The 19,984-nt window shown below is 41.9% G+C and overlaps 1 protein-coding gene across 5 annotated transcripts in view; it reads left to right on the forward strand.

Moving 5' to 3' along the window:
• LOC147025695 (xanthine dehydrogenase/oxidase-like) overlaps window positions 1-19,984 on the forward strand; it is a 400,539-nt gene that overhangs the window by 193,525 nt on the left and 187,030 nt on the right. For all 5 annotated transcript variants that reach the window (XR_015057977.1, XM_085880369.1, XM_085880370.1 and 2 more), the window contains 3 exons: window positions 1,811-1,933; window positions 11,056-11,155; window positions 11,985-12,109. Coding sequence is in view for 4 of the 5 variants with exons in the window: in XM_085880369.1 (XP_085736495.1) it covers window positions 1,811-1,933; window positions 11,056-11,155; window positions 11,985-12,109 (348 nt within the window). In the remaining variant the exon portion in view is untranslated. The remainder of the gene's footprint in view (window positions 1-1,810; window positions 1,934-11,055; window positions 11,156-11,984; window positions 12,110-19,984) is intronic.

Below are 19,984 nucleotides of genomic sequence, written 5' to 3' on the forward strand. Positions count from 1 at the left end.
CAGATGGTCCAGATGAGGGAGTAAGGGAATGTAATTCTTTGCTCAGGCCATCTGTGGGACAATGGAGCATAGATAAGGTTGACAAGATTTTTACTACTCTGGAGAAATGTGCACACTGCGTACAAACCTCCCTTCCAGCTTTTCCCAGTATATATTTATTAAATTCTTTCTAAAGCACTATCTGAGGCAAATGAGCATTTTACCTCATTATAAATTCAATTAAAATTAATTTTACCACAGTGTCAACTGTCAAATGCCAAGCTATGTATGTCCAGAGATGTGATCCTGACCACTTATTTGAGATTCAGGGCCGCATGCATTGTTGAGAGAGAATCAGCAACACATCCAAAGTTTAGTGACTGTGATGGAGTCCAAACTTATGTTCAAAAATCAGGCCATTTGAGAAAAATGTATGTTTACCCTTGCCAGAGGAGAGAACCAGAATTCTTTAAATTTTTTTGAATCTGGATTCTTTTTTTATGTATTTATTTATTTTTGAATAAGGCTCACTTGGCTGTGCCCGGATGGGTTTGAGAGTAGAGGAGCAGCAGCTGAAATGTGAATCCTTTCCAGGTTCCTCCTGATGACTTAATCTTTTCTTTTTGCTTGTTTGGGTTCCATCTGATGACTCCAATGCAGTACGTGTACCTATTTTGTCTTCCATTTGAATTGAATTTATTTTAATCCGATTGAATAATAATAAATGTCATGGGTCAGGGTCAGGTTTCCGATCAAAGTGGATGTCTTTGTACCAAGTCATCACTGCCAGCAGTTGTAAAGTGGCAGTTCTAGTTACGTCTAATTAATTACGTAACACACCAGTACACAAAATACACCACACAAAATTTGTCCTGGTGAGTGTCTGCAATCTCTGATTGCTCTTTTTCTTGTTATTAGCTACCATTATGAATTCCAGGACTTTGCCTATTGTTTTAAGAAACCCAACTGGGTTCTTCTTTTTTTTCGTTTGTTTGTTTGTTTGGAATGAGGCTCACTTGGCCTGCAATTGGATGGGTTTGAGGGTGGAGGAGCAACAGCTGAAAGAAAGGATCTGGTTTTGCATCTTGTTTATTGCAATAAATGTTTGTTCTACAGGAGGTGACCTAAGGGGACAGAGAGGCTGAAGAGAGATTTCTGAGGAAAATAGAGAGCAGCACAACAGGATTTCTGAACTGTCGCTGATTTTGCCGAGTGCCCATTACCAATCTTTGCCCATTGCTGAGCAAAGTCAAGGCTGGCCGGAACGTTCTCTACATTTTTAGGGTGAAAAAGTCAGTGTTCAGGAGGGAGTGGTGATGAGAGGGAAGTGTTGGAAAAGAGATGGATGAGTTGGACACACAAGCTATGGAGGCAAAGGCTGAGTTTAGACTCTTTGTTGTATCTTGAATGAAGTCAGCTGGAATGACATTTCAGATGATGGAAGGGTTGGAGTGACAAACTTAACTGGGTGATACCAAGACTTTGAATAAAGATACTGTTTGGAAAGTTTCATCGTCAGGTTTGCCCGATAATGTGTTCTGGCTCACCTGTGGATGGATACACACTAGTGAACCTTGCAAAATGACTTCCACCTTGATCTGGTGAACTTTCCATGATGAAACAGCACGTTCTTGGAAAGCCATTGCCTCATCGCAAGATTCAGTGTACCAGGATCTTGGTGGTTATGACAGCTGCAAATGAGATGGGATTTATACACGTTTATTTGCAAAGATGATTTGAACTGGTTCTCAAACAAAAGTTGAATTTTGCTGCAACTGTCACACAATTATCATTTATGAATATTATTTACACAATTCCTTATATCAACCAGGTAACTTGTGTGGGTCAAGTAATTGGAGCTGTGGCAGCAGATTCTGCAGAACTGGCACGGAGGGCAGTTTCTGAGGTGCAAGTCACATATGCCGACCTCGAGCCAGTCATCATCACTATTGAGGTAAGAGCTTGTCCATCAATAATCACTAAGCTCGACCCACAAGAAAACTACTTTCTGTCAAATGCATTGAATTAAAAGTGCAGCGAGACTTTGACGATTGCACTCAATTTATCAACATGATAAAAAGTGAAAGAGAAAATAAACAGAAATTTCAGAAATCCTTTACTCTGCATCCTTCTGAGATCATAGTTCATATTTTTCGTGACATTTTGTGAATTTCCCATAATTTCTGTGGAAGCAGACACATTTTCAATTTGTGTGTCCAACATTGGCAATAAAAAAAACATCACGTGCTTTTCATAGCCAATCAGGGAACCATCAAGGCGTTGTTGCCTGCACAACACCTCCTGCACACTTTAGTCAGGTGAACTTATGTGATCGAGCAGTGTCCATAAATGAGTGAATCAGTAAGTCCACAGATATTTCAGTCAGTCAGTCTGTCCATCGACACTTCAATCATTATCGCTTGAACCAAAAACACGATTTTGATGAAACTTGGCCACAAGCTCCATATCTGATGCCTACCGAAGGTATATTGACTACATCAAAATCTGCACTTATTCAGGGGGTTTATGGGGGTTTTTTGACCCCACCAAGAATAGGTATTTGCTCTCTTCTCCAAAACCACACATACAATTTTGATGAAACTTGAACACAACCTTCATCTCCCGTAGTATGCCAAAGTGTATCAATCGCATCAAGATCTGCACTCATTAAGGGGATCTATGGGGTGGAGGGGGGGGGGGTTGACGCCTCCCCCCAAAATAGGTATTTGCTTTCTTCTCTGAAACTACACATACCATTTCAATGAAGCTTGACCATCACCTTAATCACCGGTGATGTCCCAAAGATTGTTCACGGCATTAAAAAAAAAATCCATAGGTATTTACTTTCAACTCCGTAACATATTTTGTAGGTCATTCATGCCTACCAGTGGTTCCCTGGTTTTCATATCCAGCCGCTACCAGGTGAGTGCCCAGGGGTATTGCCCCTATTTTTAGTCTCACCTTGAATGGGATGTGAGACCATTGCCGTGTGTCTGTGTGTGTGTCCCCTCTCGATACTTTCTCTTTAATATGTTTTTCTCTGCAAATGTTTGTCAAACGATGCGAAACATTCAACATAGGAGTGACTCACCATGGAGAATACAACAAACCCTCAAATATCGCGAGTTCTAATATCACGGGTATTGAAAAATCGTGGACATCCCATTGTGTTCCGTTTTCATTATCGCAGGATTTCATTTCGACTGATCATGGTTTTTGAGCTGAGATGAGCCATTGTTTGCATCCGCGTGTATGATAATCTCCCATTACAAGTCTTTTGCTTCTCGTGCACGGCTTTTGATAAGCCCAAACGTAAAGCGATAGACAAAGTTAGTTGTACCAAAAGGCAGAGAAAGGTTATGATGGGAGAAAAATCGAGTTGTGAGATCCATTTGGCTCAAGGTGAAAGTGCGGCATTTTGCTTCCGGTTCAGGTTCTTCAGCGATGGTGGCGGTTCTGCTTCAGGGTCTCTGCCGGCTTTCTCAAAGATAAGTTTTCCGGTCCTTTTTGTCGCGTTTTTGCTGAAGTTTTGTTATTTCTGTGTTTACTGTGTGTTTCTAGTTCGCTCTTGTGTTAACACCTGTGCTAATTGTGTTTTCATCGTCTTTTCGTGTCGGGTTTCCTTGAGGCCGACCATTCTTCCCGTTTGTGTGCGCGATTGTGTTTATTGTATTTTCTCCTTATTAGTATCAGTTTTTACTTTCACCACTTTTCCCTGCACCCTTCTTCTATCCCTCTCAATTATACCCTCTGTTTCATGTCTTAAAATATTTTAAAAAAATACCTTTTACCTCACATTGTACCCCACTTAACCAGTTGACTTCCTGTGCCGACTCTTCTTCCTCCTTCTGCCGATCTACAATCTACTTTTGTCAACCCACATTCACCATACACCTTCACAATTTTTTTATTCAACCTTTCCTTCGCCTAATCTTACCTAATCTCAAAAAAAAAAAAAATCTTTATTCTTTTTAACCTCTGGCATTACACAATGTTTCTCCACCCACTCTTCTTCTTTCTGTAACTTTTGTCGAACTTCCAGCTTCCTTCTGCGTTTGCTGATCCAAATTCAACAACACCTGCACAATTTTTCTTCAACCTTTCCTTTGCCTAATCTTACGTAATCTTTATCATAAAAAGAAACTTTATCAAAAAATACAAACAAAAAAACCACTCTCTTAAAATGCTTCAACTTCCTCTTTCACGGGTGTGGTTCTCGGTATTGCATCATAATTCGCTACCTTTCTACTTCAAAAGTTTGTTTTCAGTTCGACCTTTCCTTTATCCCGTGTCTAAAAAGTTCCACTGTTACAACATTTCTTTTCTCCATTCTCTTAATTCACCCTTATTGCATCCCTCACATTATGTCTTTAATCATATCTCCAACTTTTTTTTAAGTATCCCAGTTTGCAATGCTTGTTCATGTTCCACTAATCTTTGTTTTTTCTAACTTCAGTGACAATTCACCCCACCTCCTTAAATCTACCTTCTCCTAACCCCTCACCTGTTATCCCCTCTCCTTATTCCTCCCATCTTGCCCTTCATCCTACCTCCGTTCTTGGCACCTCTTCACTGTCTTCAGCTTTAGTATCAGTTCCTCTGCTGTTGTCTGAAAGTGTGTGGTGTTCTTACATTGGTGGGCTCCATTCTAACCGAACAAATATCTCACTCTCTCAATCAGCAGACTCCTCAACATCTCAAACATGCTCATACTCTCAGCACACCTCCTCCTCTTCCCAACCCCTCAAATATTGTGCCTCCCCTGCTTGCTCCCTTCTTCACTATCACTCCACCAAGTCTCATTCTTCCCCTCTCCCCATCTCTCCCATCAACCTCCTGCACCTTGGCCATGCCTGCTTTCATTGTCTCTCCTCCCTCTCAAAGCTTCCCTCTCAACCCTCCCTCGCAAAGCAACCATCACATTTTTCCTCTTCCAAGCTTCCCTCTCACCTTTCTAAAAAACTCCCACCTCACCCTTCTCCCTCAACTCTCCCCTTTCACTCTTCTCCCTCCAATCTTCCCCCTCACTTCCCCTACCCAAAGTTTCCCCTGCCCTCACATCCACAAAGGTGCCTCCTTCCCCCCCCCCCTCTCTTCCACCTCCTCCAATCTTCAACTGCCCTCTGCCCCCTGTTTTATTACTTCCCACAGTACCTCAACCCATCACCACCGAGCCTTTTCTCCTCATCTGGCCTTCTCCCCAAGCTCTTCTGCAATCCCCCACGCTCTTTCAATAACTCTCCTCACCTCCTCCCCTTCCTCCCTTGTCCTCCCCTCCCTCTTCCTCAACAGTGTGGACCTCAAACATCTAGGGCCTGTTCTCAAACCTGACAGATCTTTCCATACAGATTACCACTGACAAACCAGACATGCTTTGCTTACCAGAAACTTTCCTCCTTCAAGACATCTCTGACTCCCGAGTATCTCTCCCGAGTTACTCACTCCTCCGGTATGACAGACCTGAGCCTCATTCTGGCTTGTCCATGGAGTTGCTGTCTTCATCAAAGACTCTTTTCCTCACTCACCATGCACTGCCCTCTCTCCCCCACACCCACAGGAATACCTCGGGCGAAGGTTTCCCCTCCACTCCCACCGCTTGTTTACATGTGTGTTGTACCATCTACCAAACAGTGATGACTCCATTTCACCATGCTCTCCAAAAACATGGACCAACTTCTATCCTCTCATCCCAACTCTCTCTTCCTCATATGTGGTGACTTCAACTGTCGTCATGCCAGTTGGTTGGGTGTGGTTACCTCTCTCACCTGACTTCTGTGACTTAATGGGATTGACACAATCTGTGAACTTCCTGACCTGGATCTCCACCAATGGTACTCCATCTTTTCTGGATCTGATTTTGACCAGTTTCCCTGAAAATATCTGCTGTTCTTCCTCTGCTCCAATCAGTTTGTCTGACCACATGCTTGTCAAAGTAGACATCTCTCTGGCTCTTACTAGAGAACCACCTCAGTGCTGTTATGTCTGTCATTTCACTCAGGCAGACTGGTAGGGACTTCAAGCAGCCATCAAACTTCCAAACTGGTCTCCCATCTCCACTTCCTCCGACATAAACTTGTCCTGGGCATTCTCTCCTATAAACGTGCTCTCCCTCATGCACAGATTTATCCCCTCTCGTATTCAGTTGTCCTACCTTTTCTGCTGCCCATGGTGCATTGAAGCTTGTGTTAAGGCAGTTGTCCTGAAATGACTTGTGTTCGCTTTATGGAAGGCTAATCCAACTGAAGGCAATCGCAGTTCCTTCCACAAGGCTTGCAACAAGTGTGTTTACCCTCAGGAGAGCCAGAAAACATCATCCTCCTAATCTCAAGTCTGAACTCTCAAACCTGTCTCTCTCCCTCCTCCAAATCCTGGTGGCATACATTTAAGTCTGTTTCTGGTGTATGTTCCCCTTCATCCACTCCTTTACCTCAAATGGCCACACAGCTTACATGGCACATGAATAGGTGGAATGCTTAAACTCTGTGCTTGCTTCTAAATCTTATGCCCCAAACCCATTGCTTTCTGTACCCACCTTACCCAGTCACACCCAGCTGTGTCCTTTTAGTCTGACAAGGTGGAGAGCTTGCTGTCAAACCTCGACTCAGATTCTGCAATCGGTCCAGACGGCATCAGCCCACGTGTCCTAAAAACCTCTTCCTCTGCTCTTGCTCACCCTCTCTCTGTTCTATTCATCCTCTCATTTGCTCAAGGGCATCTGCCATCTGCTTGAAAATCAGCAAACATTACTCCTCTACATAAAAAAGGTGCAAAAACAGATCCCTGCAACTACAGACAAATCAGTTTTCTTCCATTTATCACCAAGGTTATGGAATCCATCATCGGTTCAGACATTGAATCCTTCCTCATCTCCAATGGCTTGATTTCCGATAATCAATTTGGATTCAGACCCAGTCACTTTACCCAGGATATGCTGCTTCTGCTCTCCCAACAATGGATGGAGGTACTCAATGCCAGACATGAAATCAAAGCCATCTCCCGAGACATATCGCATGCTTTCGATACGGTCTGGCACCCTGCCCTGCTCACCAAACTCTCTTCCTCTGGTATCCAAGGCCATCTCCACTCATAGCTTGCAGACTTCCTCTCCTGTCGCAGCCAACATGTAGCCCTTCATTGAGTTCTCTCATCCCCTCTTCCTCTACTGGTTGGAGTTCCTCAAGGCAGTGTTCTGGCCTCTGTTCTTTTTCTGGTTTTCATCAATGATCTCTCTGACTCTGGAAAATCCTCTTTATCTCTCAGCTAATGAATTCACCCTCTGCTGTACCATCTGTCATCCCTTAGATCGGCAAGCAGCAGCCTCTTCACTCTCTGCAGATCCGGATAAAATCACAAGCCGATCCAACATGTGGAACATGTCTTTCAACCTTGACAAATCTCACACTCTCACTACGTCTCTCTGAAAGGACCATCTGGAAGAACCCTCCCCCCTCCCCCCCACCCTCTCCCCATCTACTTCCCCAGCAATCCTTTTGAAGAAGTCCTTTCATTCAACCTTCTGGTCTCACTATCTGCAACATCCTTTCCTGGGAAAGCCACATTGCCAACCTGGCCTCCAAAACCAGTCGCCGATTGGGCATCCTCCGTCGTGCAAATTCCTTCATCGGCCCATCTGAACTCCTGACCATATACAAAGCTTTCGAATGCAGCCTGATGAAGAACTGCTCTCCCTTCTAGGCTGGTGCTTCTGCCTCTCACCTTTTGCGGCTTCATGCTGTGGAAACCAAGGCATTTAGGATCATTTGTATTTCCCGGGATGAGGCTGAATGTTTGGGTCTCTCACTCTCTCACCGCAGGCAGTTTGGTTGTCTTTGTCTTCTACTGTTTCCTCTCTGGCCTCGCCCCTCCTGCTCTTTCTGAGATATATGCCCCCCATATTTCCGCAGGGTGCTCAAGTTCCGCCAGCATCCCCATTCTGGTAAAACTACCAAAATCAAGAATTACTGCTCACCTTCACTCTTTCATTCCCCTCTTTTCCCGACTTTGGAACAAACTCCCACACTCGCTTCAATCCCACTCTTCCCTCCAGGCCTTCAAAATAGCTGTTCACTATCATCTCTTATCTTCACCTATCCAAAACCATGATCTTTTCCACCCCCGCTAATCCAACTCAAACCCACCCACCCCCCTCCCTCCAAATTATCTTCTTTCGTTCCTGAAAGTCCCTGCTATTTAAGATCCTGAAAGTCCCTGTGGTCTTCATCTTGTTTACCCTATATACCCTGCTCAATTCCTCTCCCCTCCACTGATCTCATGTCTGTTTCCCACTGTTTTTTTTCCTTCCCTCTCCCACCCTCTTGTCTCCTGCTCCCCTTGTTGGGCCTTTCTGTGTGTTAGCTTTCATACGAGCCTCGACAGTGTATACCAAAAATTATAACGATAAAAGATGGGCGGGCCGCCATTTTGGGATAAATGAATCGATTGTGCGGTGTATCTGAAAGTGAGGCAATTATCCATTCAAATGTTGCTCCCAGCACTCCGCAAAGCACAAAAGTCTCAATCCAGTCCTGTGAACCGTGATCCTCAAATTGATAGGATGGAAAAAAACGCTTAATGTTTGAATCAAGAACCAAATAGCAAAAGTTGCTTTTGAGTGGACCAGTGATATGGTAGAAATCATTGTAGATTGGGCAACATTTCCACGATGCCCCCAGGGACGAAGGCTCCAGTTCAACCACGGTAACCCACAAGTTCCATGCCAGGAAGGGCTGGTTTGAGAAATTCAAAAGAGGTTTCGGCCTCAATCATATAAAATTAGTCTGAGAAGCAGCATCGTCACACGATGATACTGTGAAAAACGACCCACCACAGCTCATGGAACTAATTGAGGTGAAGGGATTTATGCCGGAGCAGGTTTTCAATGCCGATGATGATGGAATTATTCTCGAAGAGGATGCCATCTGATACCTTCCTCAACAAACAGGAAAGATCTGCTCCGGAGTTGAGGGTAACATGGTTAAAAGGGATCCCAAATGCTCAGACCATCTCAATACTAATCTATCCCTTGACTGATACCCTACAGAATAGATATGATGTGTCTTTTTCCAATTTCTGAAATGTGAAGTCGGTAAATTTGCGATTAAAAGTCGAAATCTTCTTCTTCTTCTTCTTCAGATTATCCATGACGTCACATCAGGAAGTGGACTGTCATATCCGTACTGTTGCGGAATGAATGGAACCGTTTCATCACGGAACGGTTTAACTCAAACGTCGAATAATTTTTGATTTTCCACAAGTATGCCGAGTCGATGCATCATTGGTGCTTGTATAGTAAGGAATACAAATCGAGATGGATCCATCCTACACCAATAGCTGAAAGACCCTAAGTTTGCCAGAAATTGGACGAGCCTTGTCCGAAATTCCCGAGTTAGGAACGGACCAACAAAATGTTTGCCGTTGTGCTCGGAACATTTTACAGAACACCGTTATGGAACGACAGAGATGACGACATCCTGCGGGTTTCTGTCGTCCTGATGATTAAGTGGAAGAAACAGCCGTCGCTTGAAACTGTAACACCATCTCTATGCAGCGACCTGCATATGTACACAGCGATTTGAGCAGTGAATCAAACACCGATTGCCATTGCTTGGCCTTTACCACAATAGCAACTGAAAAAAATTATCTATTATCAACACAAACTACTACAAATCAAATGAACCAACGTATATTTATAGGGGAGAGAAAATATGAATGTATCATCTACTCCTCAGAAAGGATTTCACCGAGGACACTAAAACTTTCAGGGATCCTCCCCCCCCCCCATCCCCAGCACCACTCCACCCCCGCAACCCCCATTAACCATCACCCCCACCACCATCCCACACTCTACCATCCACCATCCCCCACCCATCAACCATTGGCCCACAATACCCACCACCATGACACACCCCACCCTCCACCATCCTCCCACAATCCCCTATCAACCATCACCCCACAATACCCTCTACCACCCCCTCCATCATCCCCCCACGGTATCCCATCAACAATCACCCCACAATACCCACAACCACCCACACCCCCTCTCCCCTCTCGCAGCACGTGGTATTTTAAAAAGGTCTCTGGGGGGTTTCTGCTCCCCCCCCCCCCCGTCAAATAGGTATTTGCTCTCTTCTCTGAAACGACACAATGCAACAAAGTTTGTTCATGGCATTAAAAAAAAGACAGGTTCGAAGTTGGTCTTTGGGGGGGGGGGGGGTTGAGCCCCTCAAAATAGGTATTTGCTCTCTTCTCTGAAACGACACACACAATTTCGATGAAACTTGACCACAACCTTCATCAGCTGTGATGTACAAAGTTTGTTCACAGCATTTAAATTTTTTTTTAAAATATATCAGGGTCTCAGGGGGTCTGGAGGTGGTGGGTTGTTTCATTGATTTGCGCCTGATTCAGTTGAACTTCAGGATGCGTGGTCCTATTTTTTGGATGTTCACCATGTTTGCATTTTTTGTTGTTGAACACTGCTTTTTATCACATAACAGTTGAAAGTGAAAAATTACAAAATGTCTTTCTTTGAATTATCAGTTTTGGAATATGTACAGTAGTTGCAAATTCAGTGAAAGATCTATTGGTCTGTGATGGCGGCAGAAGAGAATAAAACGAAAAGAAAATGGTTTATTCGACGTGGAAGATGAAACGGTGCGAATGTTTCAGGCTTTACCTCTTGTCAAAGTAAATGAGAATCTTTCTTTGGCTTCAATAAGAGGATGAAGGCCAAACCATCAGCACCGTTTCATCTTCCAAAGTGGATAAATGAACCATTTTCTTTTTGTTTCTCAGTTTTTAAAGTTCAGTTTTGCTTTTTCTTTAATTGCCACATGCATAATGATTAAAAACTTTCTTTACGACATCACTGCTGCAAAAATGAGGTCATCATCATGACCAATTGAAGTAGAAATATAAGTAACATTGTGAAAAAATATGCAGAGAAACTGCAGAATTACAATCAGTTTGAGGTTTTGTCCAACTGCAAACATTCAGGTTTTAATTTATATTTTTTAATCTTATGTATTTTAATCACTCTCAGTTATTCTCTGATCTTTGTTTTCATCACCTGCAAAGGATGCCATCAAGAATGAGTCATTTTATGAAGCTGAGGGATTAACATTGGAGAATGGGAATGTGGATGAAGAATTTACGAAATGTGAACACCTGCTCGAAGGTAGGAAGTGGGGGAAAGAACTGACAATAAAAGAGAAAACAACAAAACTTGTTAAAACCTCGTTTTTTTGGTAGAACAATGAAGTAACATTTAAACTTTTATTTTCCTTTTATAATATCAATGATTGCAGATTTATACACAGAAATGATAAAAGTTAAAAAGAAAAACAAAAGCGTGAAAAATTGTTGGGGGTGGAAAACAATTTTAACATTCACTTGCTGTGCATTCGTCTTGTTATCCTTGGTGTTCACATCTGAGCACTTGTTTCACACAGTGATGATCTGAGGAGTGAATCCTTTAAATGGCAATGTTAAGCTGGCTATTGTGTTTTCTGGTATCTGCTGGTGGAAATTGAAGATTCTGGTATCTTTCATAAGCGGTAGACCATAGTGTTCCAGTACACTGGTCAAAATCTAAATTCCTGCCCTGATGAATGGAGGGCTGAGATGGAATCCAATGGGTTCCAGCACTGACAGCACCGACAGAAATGATGTAACCTCACCCAGGTGTTTCAAATGCCAAACAAATTCTCAAATACAGTACTTACTGTGTTTGTTTGTGAATAGTCTACAAGTGTCACTGCAATCTACAAACGTGTGTAACTTATTTCTTGCCTTATCCAGTAAGTAAGAGAATTGTGTATAATCTCTTGTATTAACCTTTTTATACCACTGAAATATTTAATGGCAGACAGTAAAGATTACTTAAAGTCCCTGTCAAAAAGGGTCATTTGAATCCACGTAAAGGTTGATTAATGAAAACTCTATTGATTATCCCTTGTATCATGGCAGATAGTTTGATATACTGTCAGTACACCTTTTCACTCTAGGTGAGGTACGCCTTGGTGGGCAAGAACATTTCTATTTGGAAACACAAGCGGCTATTGCCATTCCAAACCTGGAGAATGGAACCATGGAAATCACAGCAACAACACAGAGTCTGGATTCTGTACAGGTACAATAATGTGTGATCAAACATAATATTAAATGATAAGCTGGTGGTGTGTGGCATGTTGGTGTGTGGCTTTACACACAGGCACCTTTATGCTGCTGCTTCTAGGGTTGGGCACCCCTAAAATATTCGCTTCGCAATCAAACCGTTTCAGGTCATGCCATGCAGCCCAATACATTATGTTGGGTGTTATATAGTTTTGACATGATACACTTCTCAAAAATCATCTGCCATCATAGCTACAGTATGGTTACTTTATTTCTATGTTATGCTGTGTTGTGTTTTGTTTGTTTAGCCTCCCCCGAAATGATAGTGAAAGGCTTATTGCTCTGCTGTTGTGAGGTTTGTTTCTACATTCACACCCCCAGTTTTTAATGGTACCACAGAGTTTCTTAGACCCCCAGAAGTACTAAACCACCATTTAGGAAATTATTATATGTATATGTGTATATATATATATATATATATATATATATATATATATATATATATATATATATATATATATTTTTTTTTTTTTTTCTCTTCCTGCATCTTCAGTTTCCTAAGGTTCCGAGTTGTATCTCGGAGCCGGCTGAGACTTTCTGAATGAAGTTTTGCGTTCATAATGTGAATAGAAAGTATGTGGGGTGGACATAAAAAATTTTGACCTTGACATATAAATTATAGACATTTTAACATTTTTCACCACAACTTGAATGTGGTTTGTCCAATCAGAACAAAATTATCCTCTTGAGATCATCTTCATCAAGGTGCATTTACACTTGATTTACATCATTCACCTTGGAGTAAAAGGTCATGGTCAATCATTTAGGTTTTTCTCTCTTTCTGCCACTCACTCAGAATGACATGGAGCGGCAAAGCGTCCATAGTGAGTGAATGATTCGCTCAGAATGACGTAGTCTGGTGGTGGTGGTGGTGGTGTTGAATTAAATCCTCACTGTAATAAAAATGCATTATCAGAACACAAGGAAACAGTGGGGGAAAGAGAGTGGCACCTGCGTATGTGGAAGATTCGTATTGTTCAGCCAGTGGGTCGCCCAGACAGCTCAGATGGCAGAGCACTGGTATGGTTTGTCATCGGACCGGGTTTCGATTCCCAGTCTGGGCCCATAATTTTTCCACATATATTTATAATGTTGGTTCTGTCCTGTTCATTTCTAATTAAATCGAGAATATTTAAATAATTGATTCATCAAAAAATAACAGAATGTTTTTTCCAAAGCACATCTTCACTTTTGTCCCCAAATTCTAGCTTCCCAGCTCAAAGGATGGCTGAGATATCGCCCGGACAAACAAACAAACAAGAAAATGAAAAAAAAATCACTCATTGAGCGACACTTGGCAAAGCAGTCCAACGAAGTTCCTTGTCAAAGTGGACATCTCTCTGGCTGTTATCAGAGAACCACCTCACCGCCGTCGAGTCTGGCATTTCACTCAAGCCGACTGGCAGGGTCTCCGAGCAGCCATCAAACTTACAGACTGGTCTCCTATCACTACTTTCTCAAACATCAACTCATCCTGGGAATTCTTTCAGAGAAACTTGCTCTCCCTCATGCACAGATTTATCCCCTCTCGTGTTCAGTTGTCTTACCCTTCCTCCCGCCCTTGGTTTACTGAAGCTTGTGGCGAGGCAGTTGTCCTGAAACAACTTGCCTTTGCCTCATGGAAAGCAAACCCAACTGAGGGCAATCTCAGTTCTTTCCACAAAGCTCGGAACAAGTGTGTATCTACCCTCAGGAGAGCCAGAAAACAACATCTTTCCCATCTCAAGTCTGAACTCGCAAACCTCTCTCCCTCCTCAAAATTCTGGTGGCGTTTAATCAAATCTGTTTCTGGTGTATGTTCCCCCTCCATCCCCTCCCTTACCTCAAATGGCCGCACTGCTGATTCCACACGTGATAAAGCTGAATGTCTAAACTCGGTGTTTGCAGCTAAATCTTGTGTCCTAAACCCATCACTATCTCTACCCACTTTACCCAGTCGCACCCAACTGTCCTTGGACTCTGTGTCCTTTTCTCCTAACAAGGTGGAGAGCTTGCTTTCAAACCTCGAGTCAGATTCTGCAACCGGTCCAGACGGCATCAGCCCACGTGTCCACAAAGCCTGCTCTTCTGCTCTTGCTCACCCTCTCTCTGTTCTATTCACCCTCTCATTTGCCCAAGGTCATCTGCCATCTGCTTGGAAATCTGCAAACATCACTGCCCTGCTTAAAAAAGGTGCAAAAACAGATCCCTATAACTACAGACCAATCAGCCTTCTCCCAATCATCAGCAAGGTGATGGAATCCATCATCGCTTCAGACATGAAATCCTTCCTCTTCTCCAATGGCTTGATTTCCAATCATCAATTTGGTTTCAGACCAGGTCACTCTACCCTGGAAATGCTGCTTCTGCTCTCCCATCAATGGATGGAGGTCCTCAATGCCAGACAGGAAATCCGAGCCGTATCCCTGGACATATCACGTGCTTTTGACACAGTCTGGCACCCTGCCCTACTCACCAAACTCTCTTCCCATGGTATTCAAGGCCATCTCCACTCATGGCTCGCAGACTTCCTCTCCTGTTGCAGTCAACGTGTGGCCCTAAATGGAGTTCTTTCATCCCCTCTTCCTGTGCAGGCTGGAGTTCCTCAAGGTAGCGTTCTGGGCCCTGTTATTTTTCTGGTTTTCATCAATGATCTCTCGGACTCTTTGGAAAATCCTCTATTTCTCTTTGCCGACGACTCCACCCTCTGCCGTACCATCTGTCATCCCTCAGACCGGCAAGCAGCAGCTTCTTCGCTCACTGCAGATCTGGATAAAATCACAAACTGGTCCAACACGTGGAACATGTCTTTCAATCCAGACAAATCTCACACTCTCACTATATCTCTTCGAAAGGACCGTTTACAAACCCCCCCCCCCCCATCCACTTTCTCAACAATCCTCTGGAAGAAGTCTTTTCTTTCAAGCTTCTAGGTCTCACTATCTGCCATGACCTTTCCTGGGAAAGTCACATTTCCAACCTCGCCTCAAAAGCCAGTCGCCGACTGGGAATCCTCTGTCGTGCTAAGTCCTTCCTCGGCCCTCTTGAGCTCCTGACCACTTACAAAGCTTTTGTCCGTAGCCTGATGGAGTACTGCTCTCCCCTCTGGGCTGGTGCTCCTGCCTCCCACCTTTCTCGGCTTCACGCTGTCGAAACCAGGGCATTTAAGATCATCGGCATCTCCCGCAATGAAGCTGAGTCTTTGGGCCTCTCACTCAATCACCGCAGGTTGGTCGGTGGTCTTTCTGTCTTCTACCGACTCCTCTCCAGCCTTGCCCCCCCTGCTCTCTCTGCGATTTGTCCCCACCACATTTCCACAGGGCGCTCAAGGTCTGCCAACAACCCCCTTCTGGTAAAACTACCAAAATCAAGAATCACTGCTCATCTTCACTCTTTCATTCCTCTTTTTTCCCGCCTTTGGAATAAACTTCCTCACTCTATTCTTTCCCATTCTTCCCTCCAGGCTTTCAAAACAGCTGTTCGCCACCACCTCTTATCTTCCCCCATCCAAATCCTCGATCTTTTCTACCCTCGATAATCCACCCAAGCCCACTTCCTTCAATTCTCCTGCTTTCCTTCCTGAAAGTCCCTGAAATGTCCATCTTCTCTTCGCCATGTTCCCTGTCCCATCCCCATCCCTTTCCCTTCCACAGTTCACCTAATGTGTCTGTTCCCCACTGTTTTGTCCCTTCCACTCCCGCCCCTCTTGTCTCATGCCTCCTTGCTGTGAGTTATGTGTTCGCTCTCATACGAGCCTCGACCAAGGTATACAAAAAAAAAGAAAAAAAAAAGAACAGCACTCGTTAGAGCGCGTACTTCCACCAGGTGGAATAGTTTTATGTCCCACTAAAGTGCTGAATCAAACCAAAATCAAATCCGCTTGTTCTTGTCACCTAACCAACTCATTCACATTGTTTTATCATAACTCGTTCACAACTTTTTGAGGTGTGCGTGCGTGTGTGTGTGTGTGTGTGTGTGTGTGTGTGTGTGTGTGTGTGTGTGTGTGTGTGTGTGTGTGTGTGTGTGTGTGTGTGTGTGTGTGTGTGTGTGTGTGTGTGTGTGTGTGTGTGTGTGTGTTGTTGTTACGGATTTCAGAATCCGGTCTGATGAATGCATCCACACATCCAGGTCCTCAGACAGTTATTTCCTTAAATGCATGTTCAGATAAGCCCCATCCCCATGTCTAATGGGATTTTAAATGAGATGCGTTGAGAAGGGAAAGGATGGATCCCCTCTCTTGTGGGAAGCTTTTTTCCTTTATGACAGACACGTTTACACACATTTCTTTCACGAGCTATGAAGCCCGCTCTTATATTTCCTCAGTAACGTTCTTTCCCGAGTTCTGAATCCCGTCCTTATTTTTCCTCTGCAACGTTCTTTCGCGAGCTCCAACGCCCGCCTTTTTTGAGAGCGCACGGGTCATCATGGTGAAGGCAGGGGGCAGGGTGAGCTTGGAGTGGACTGCCCCGGCGGAGACAGCCCACAGATATATAATGAATTGGAGGTCTGTTATGGGGGAGAAAAGTGGAGGTGAGAGAAGAAAGAGGAAATCAGTGGCGAGAGAAGAAAGAGGAAAGCAGAGGAGAGAGAAGAAAGAGGAAAGCAGAGGAGAGAGAATAAAGAGGAAAGCGGAGGCGAGAGAAGAAAAAGAAAAGCGGAGGCGTGAGAAGTGAAAGAAAGCCAGGGAGGAAGAAGAGAAGTGAGCAAGAAGCGGGTGTAAGCGCGCAAAAGAGGTGAAGGAAGCGAGCGTGTGGTGCATGTGTGGGTGTGAGCAGCGCCGCCAACAAGTGAGGTACGGGTCGGTCAACAACAACACCACGGTCTAAACCCGCGACAGACAATCTCAGTGCTCTCCAGACGTCTACTGGCATTCAGGGCTGTTCGCAAGAGGGTGCACGGCAAGGCTGGGTGCTGGCGACGGACGTGACCCGCACGCACACATTTCAAGATGTTTTCACTTCACGGACGACTACTTTCTGGTGAGCCAGACGATTCTTTCCCCCCCCCCCCCCATGAATGATCTGTTGGGTACCCTTGTCTGTGTTTTGCTGTTTTTTTATTATCTTTGTTTTGAATATTAACAACCGCTTTCTTAAGTTTTATCTCTTTTGGTAAATCAATGCAAGAAGAAGCTGAAAGAGGATCTGATTTTAAGATGTGTATATCTAAGTAGATTATTTTTGTAATAGCAAATCCACTACCTACTACAGTGTTATCAACATCTTGTTCTTGTCTCTGGAGTTCATTGTCAACATCAAATCTTACAAAATCTTGAAATGATGAGATAAAGTGAGGGTTTGTCCTCATATAGGGAGTAGATTCATCACCTTCTCTTACCATATTCAATTTTACTCCTATATAAAACTTAAAAGTTTTCATTTCACTTGATGTGTTTTTAATTATAGTTTCAATACTTTATTTAACCAGATCAACAGCTTCCATGATTGAAGATGGTCCAGGGTCTTGAAAGCGAAACAATGTTATTTTTATATGTCCTTTAAATGCCCCATCAGTGTTTTCAATGGAGAACTTAGTGGCACCTTCCCTTTCTTCATTGTTCTTGTGTTTGTGTGATTGAAGGTGTTTATTATAATTTTTAAAAAGAATATCATTATCACATCTATCACAATGTTTGTTTCTTGGTGAAGTTGAGATATTTGTCTGAAAAGATTGAATGTGTGTTTGTTAGTTTGAAGGTGTTTTTTTATAACATTTATATTCATGATTACAAACATCGCAGTACGATGTATTCACCATATTTATATAACAAAACTTTGCTTTAAATAAAATGTTCTTGATGAAACTTCCGTTTCATTTATAGGTGAATCTGTGCTTAAAACCATTTAATCCTGCAACTTTTTTCACTTAATAAATACAATATATCAAGACACAAAAGACAAGTTTCAATCAATCTCTTCATTTGTAAAAGATACTGAGAAATATGTCGAGGATGTAGAATTGAACAAAGATAAATATAACAACTATTGGATAAAAACAATTATGGTGAATAATATAAGTTCTTCAATTTCCTTCAGTGGAAGGGCTTTTAGTATATCTGGAAGAACATCAATAAAAGTAGCTCTCACAAAAGTTTCTCCTCTCCTTCTGGCAATATATTCAAAACTAGAAAAAGCAATGAAACAAGAAAAAGTATCAAAAAAATAAAAAACCTCATGGATGAAGCTTTTGTAAGAAAAGATAATACCATCTGTAATATGCAAGGAGAAATTTGTATTTTTTTCAACAACCCCAAAGATGTAAATCCTGATGAAATAAAGGATGTTAATATATCAGCTGAAATGACATTTTGTTCAACATTAGTTAAGGATCATTTTAAAATTACCTTTAATCTAAAAAATGTAGTAGTTGAATCTGTTCATGAAAAAAAGTATATCGATATAGATGGTAATGTTTTTTCGACTAATTAAATACGAGTCATTATTCAACTGAAGATTTTGAAGATTATGAGAGTGATGATAGTCTTTCTGTTGGAACAGAAGACAGTTATCATACCGAGAGTTTGTGTTCAAACGATAGTTATGAAAGTAGTTTTATAGATGTTTATAGTAGTTTTATAGATGTGAAAGCACCAATGAAAGTACTGAAGATGAATTTTATTTGAAGTAAAGTTTTACTTTATAAATACGAATAGTTTACGAGATTTTGAGCCTCTTGAATTTCCTGATTCTCCACATGACAAATTTGAGAATTGTACTGCATGTGAAAGACAGGGATTAAACACCAAGTCAAAAGCCTATAAACAATGTATGTTCTGTGATTATCTTCTAATTAATGAAAATAAAAAATCTTAAAAGGAATATAATTCTTGTGGATTTACACCAAAAATAAATTACTTTACAAGATTGATTAGAGAAATGAATGTAAAGTATGAGGGTGATAACACACCTTTCCTCACAATGGAAGAAACTGAACGTATTAGAGAAATGTTCAAAGGATTGTTGTTATATATTATTCACGATTGCCATTTTCAGGGAAATATCAACACAAGATATTGTATAAATAAAATAATGGATTATCTTGAAATTAAACACGAACTTAGGATAAAATATAGTTTCTAAAAAAGCCAATAATAAATTAAATAACCTGTTTTTCAAATATATAAATGAATGATTTTTTTTACCCACTTGGGAAAATAAGATAAAATTTAACAGCCATAAAAAATCTTCCAAATTCATAAAGATGTGTCATAGTTGGTTCAAGCAGATGTAAAAAAACCTGCTTACTTTTAAAGATGCTCCTTACTCCCAACTTTTTGATTATGATAATTTAATAATTTTCACAAAGTCGAGTTTTCAACCTGAGTACCAACTACTCTCACAAGGTTTTAATGCTGGTCTTCAAAAAGAAGATATAATCGGTTTATTTAAACTTCAAAACAAACTAAATGATTACAACATTGAAGATATAATACAACTATTTTATGATACACAGAGATATAAAAAGAAATCAAAGCCAATAACTTGTATTCTTGGTGATAATACGGATTATATACCGTCTCCCCAAGATTAAGATAAATCAAAAAAGAACCTCGTTATCTTTGATGATTGTGTAAATGAGAGAAACAAACGGTAATGGATAGCCACTACACAAGAGGGGTACATTCTTCTTCGAATTGTATTTATTTTCGTCAGTCATACTTTCAACTCCCTCGTCGTTCAATAAGAAACAATGCTAATACTTTCACTTTATTCAAGTTAAATTCAATAGATATAAACAATTTTTGGAGAGACAATTGTTCTACATAATGTAGTAAAAAGGAATTTTGGGATTATATGAAGCACATGACTGAAAAATATAAATATAATGTTGTGAAACAAGATGAGATATTAAA

The sequence above is a fragment of the Eptatretus burgeri genome, chromosome 5 (assembly GCF_056783735.1).
Source record: "Eptatretus burgeri isolate ZD-2024b chromosome 5, Ebu_testis_v1, whole genome shotgun sequence".
NCBI lineage: Eukaryota > Metazoa > Chordata > Myxini > Myxiniformes > Myxinidae > Eptatretus > Eptatretus burgeri.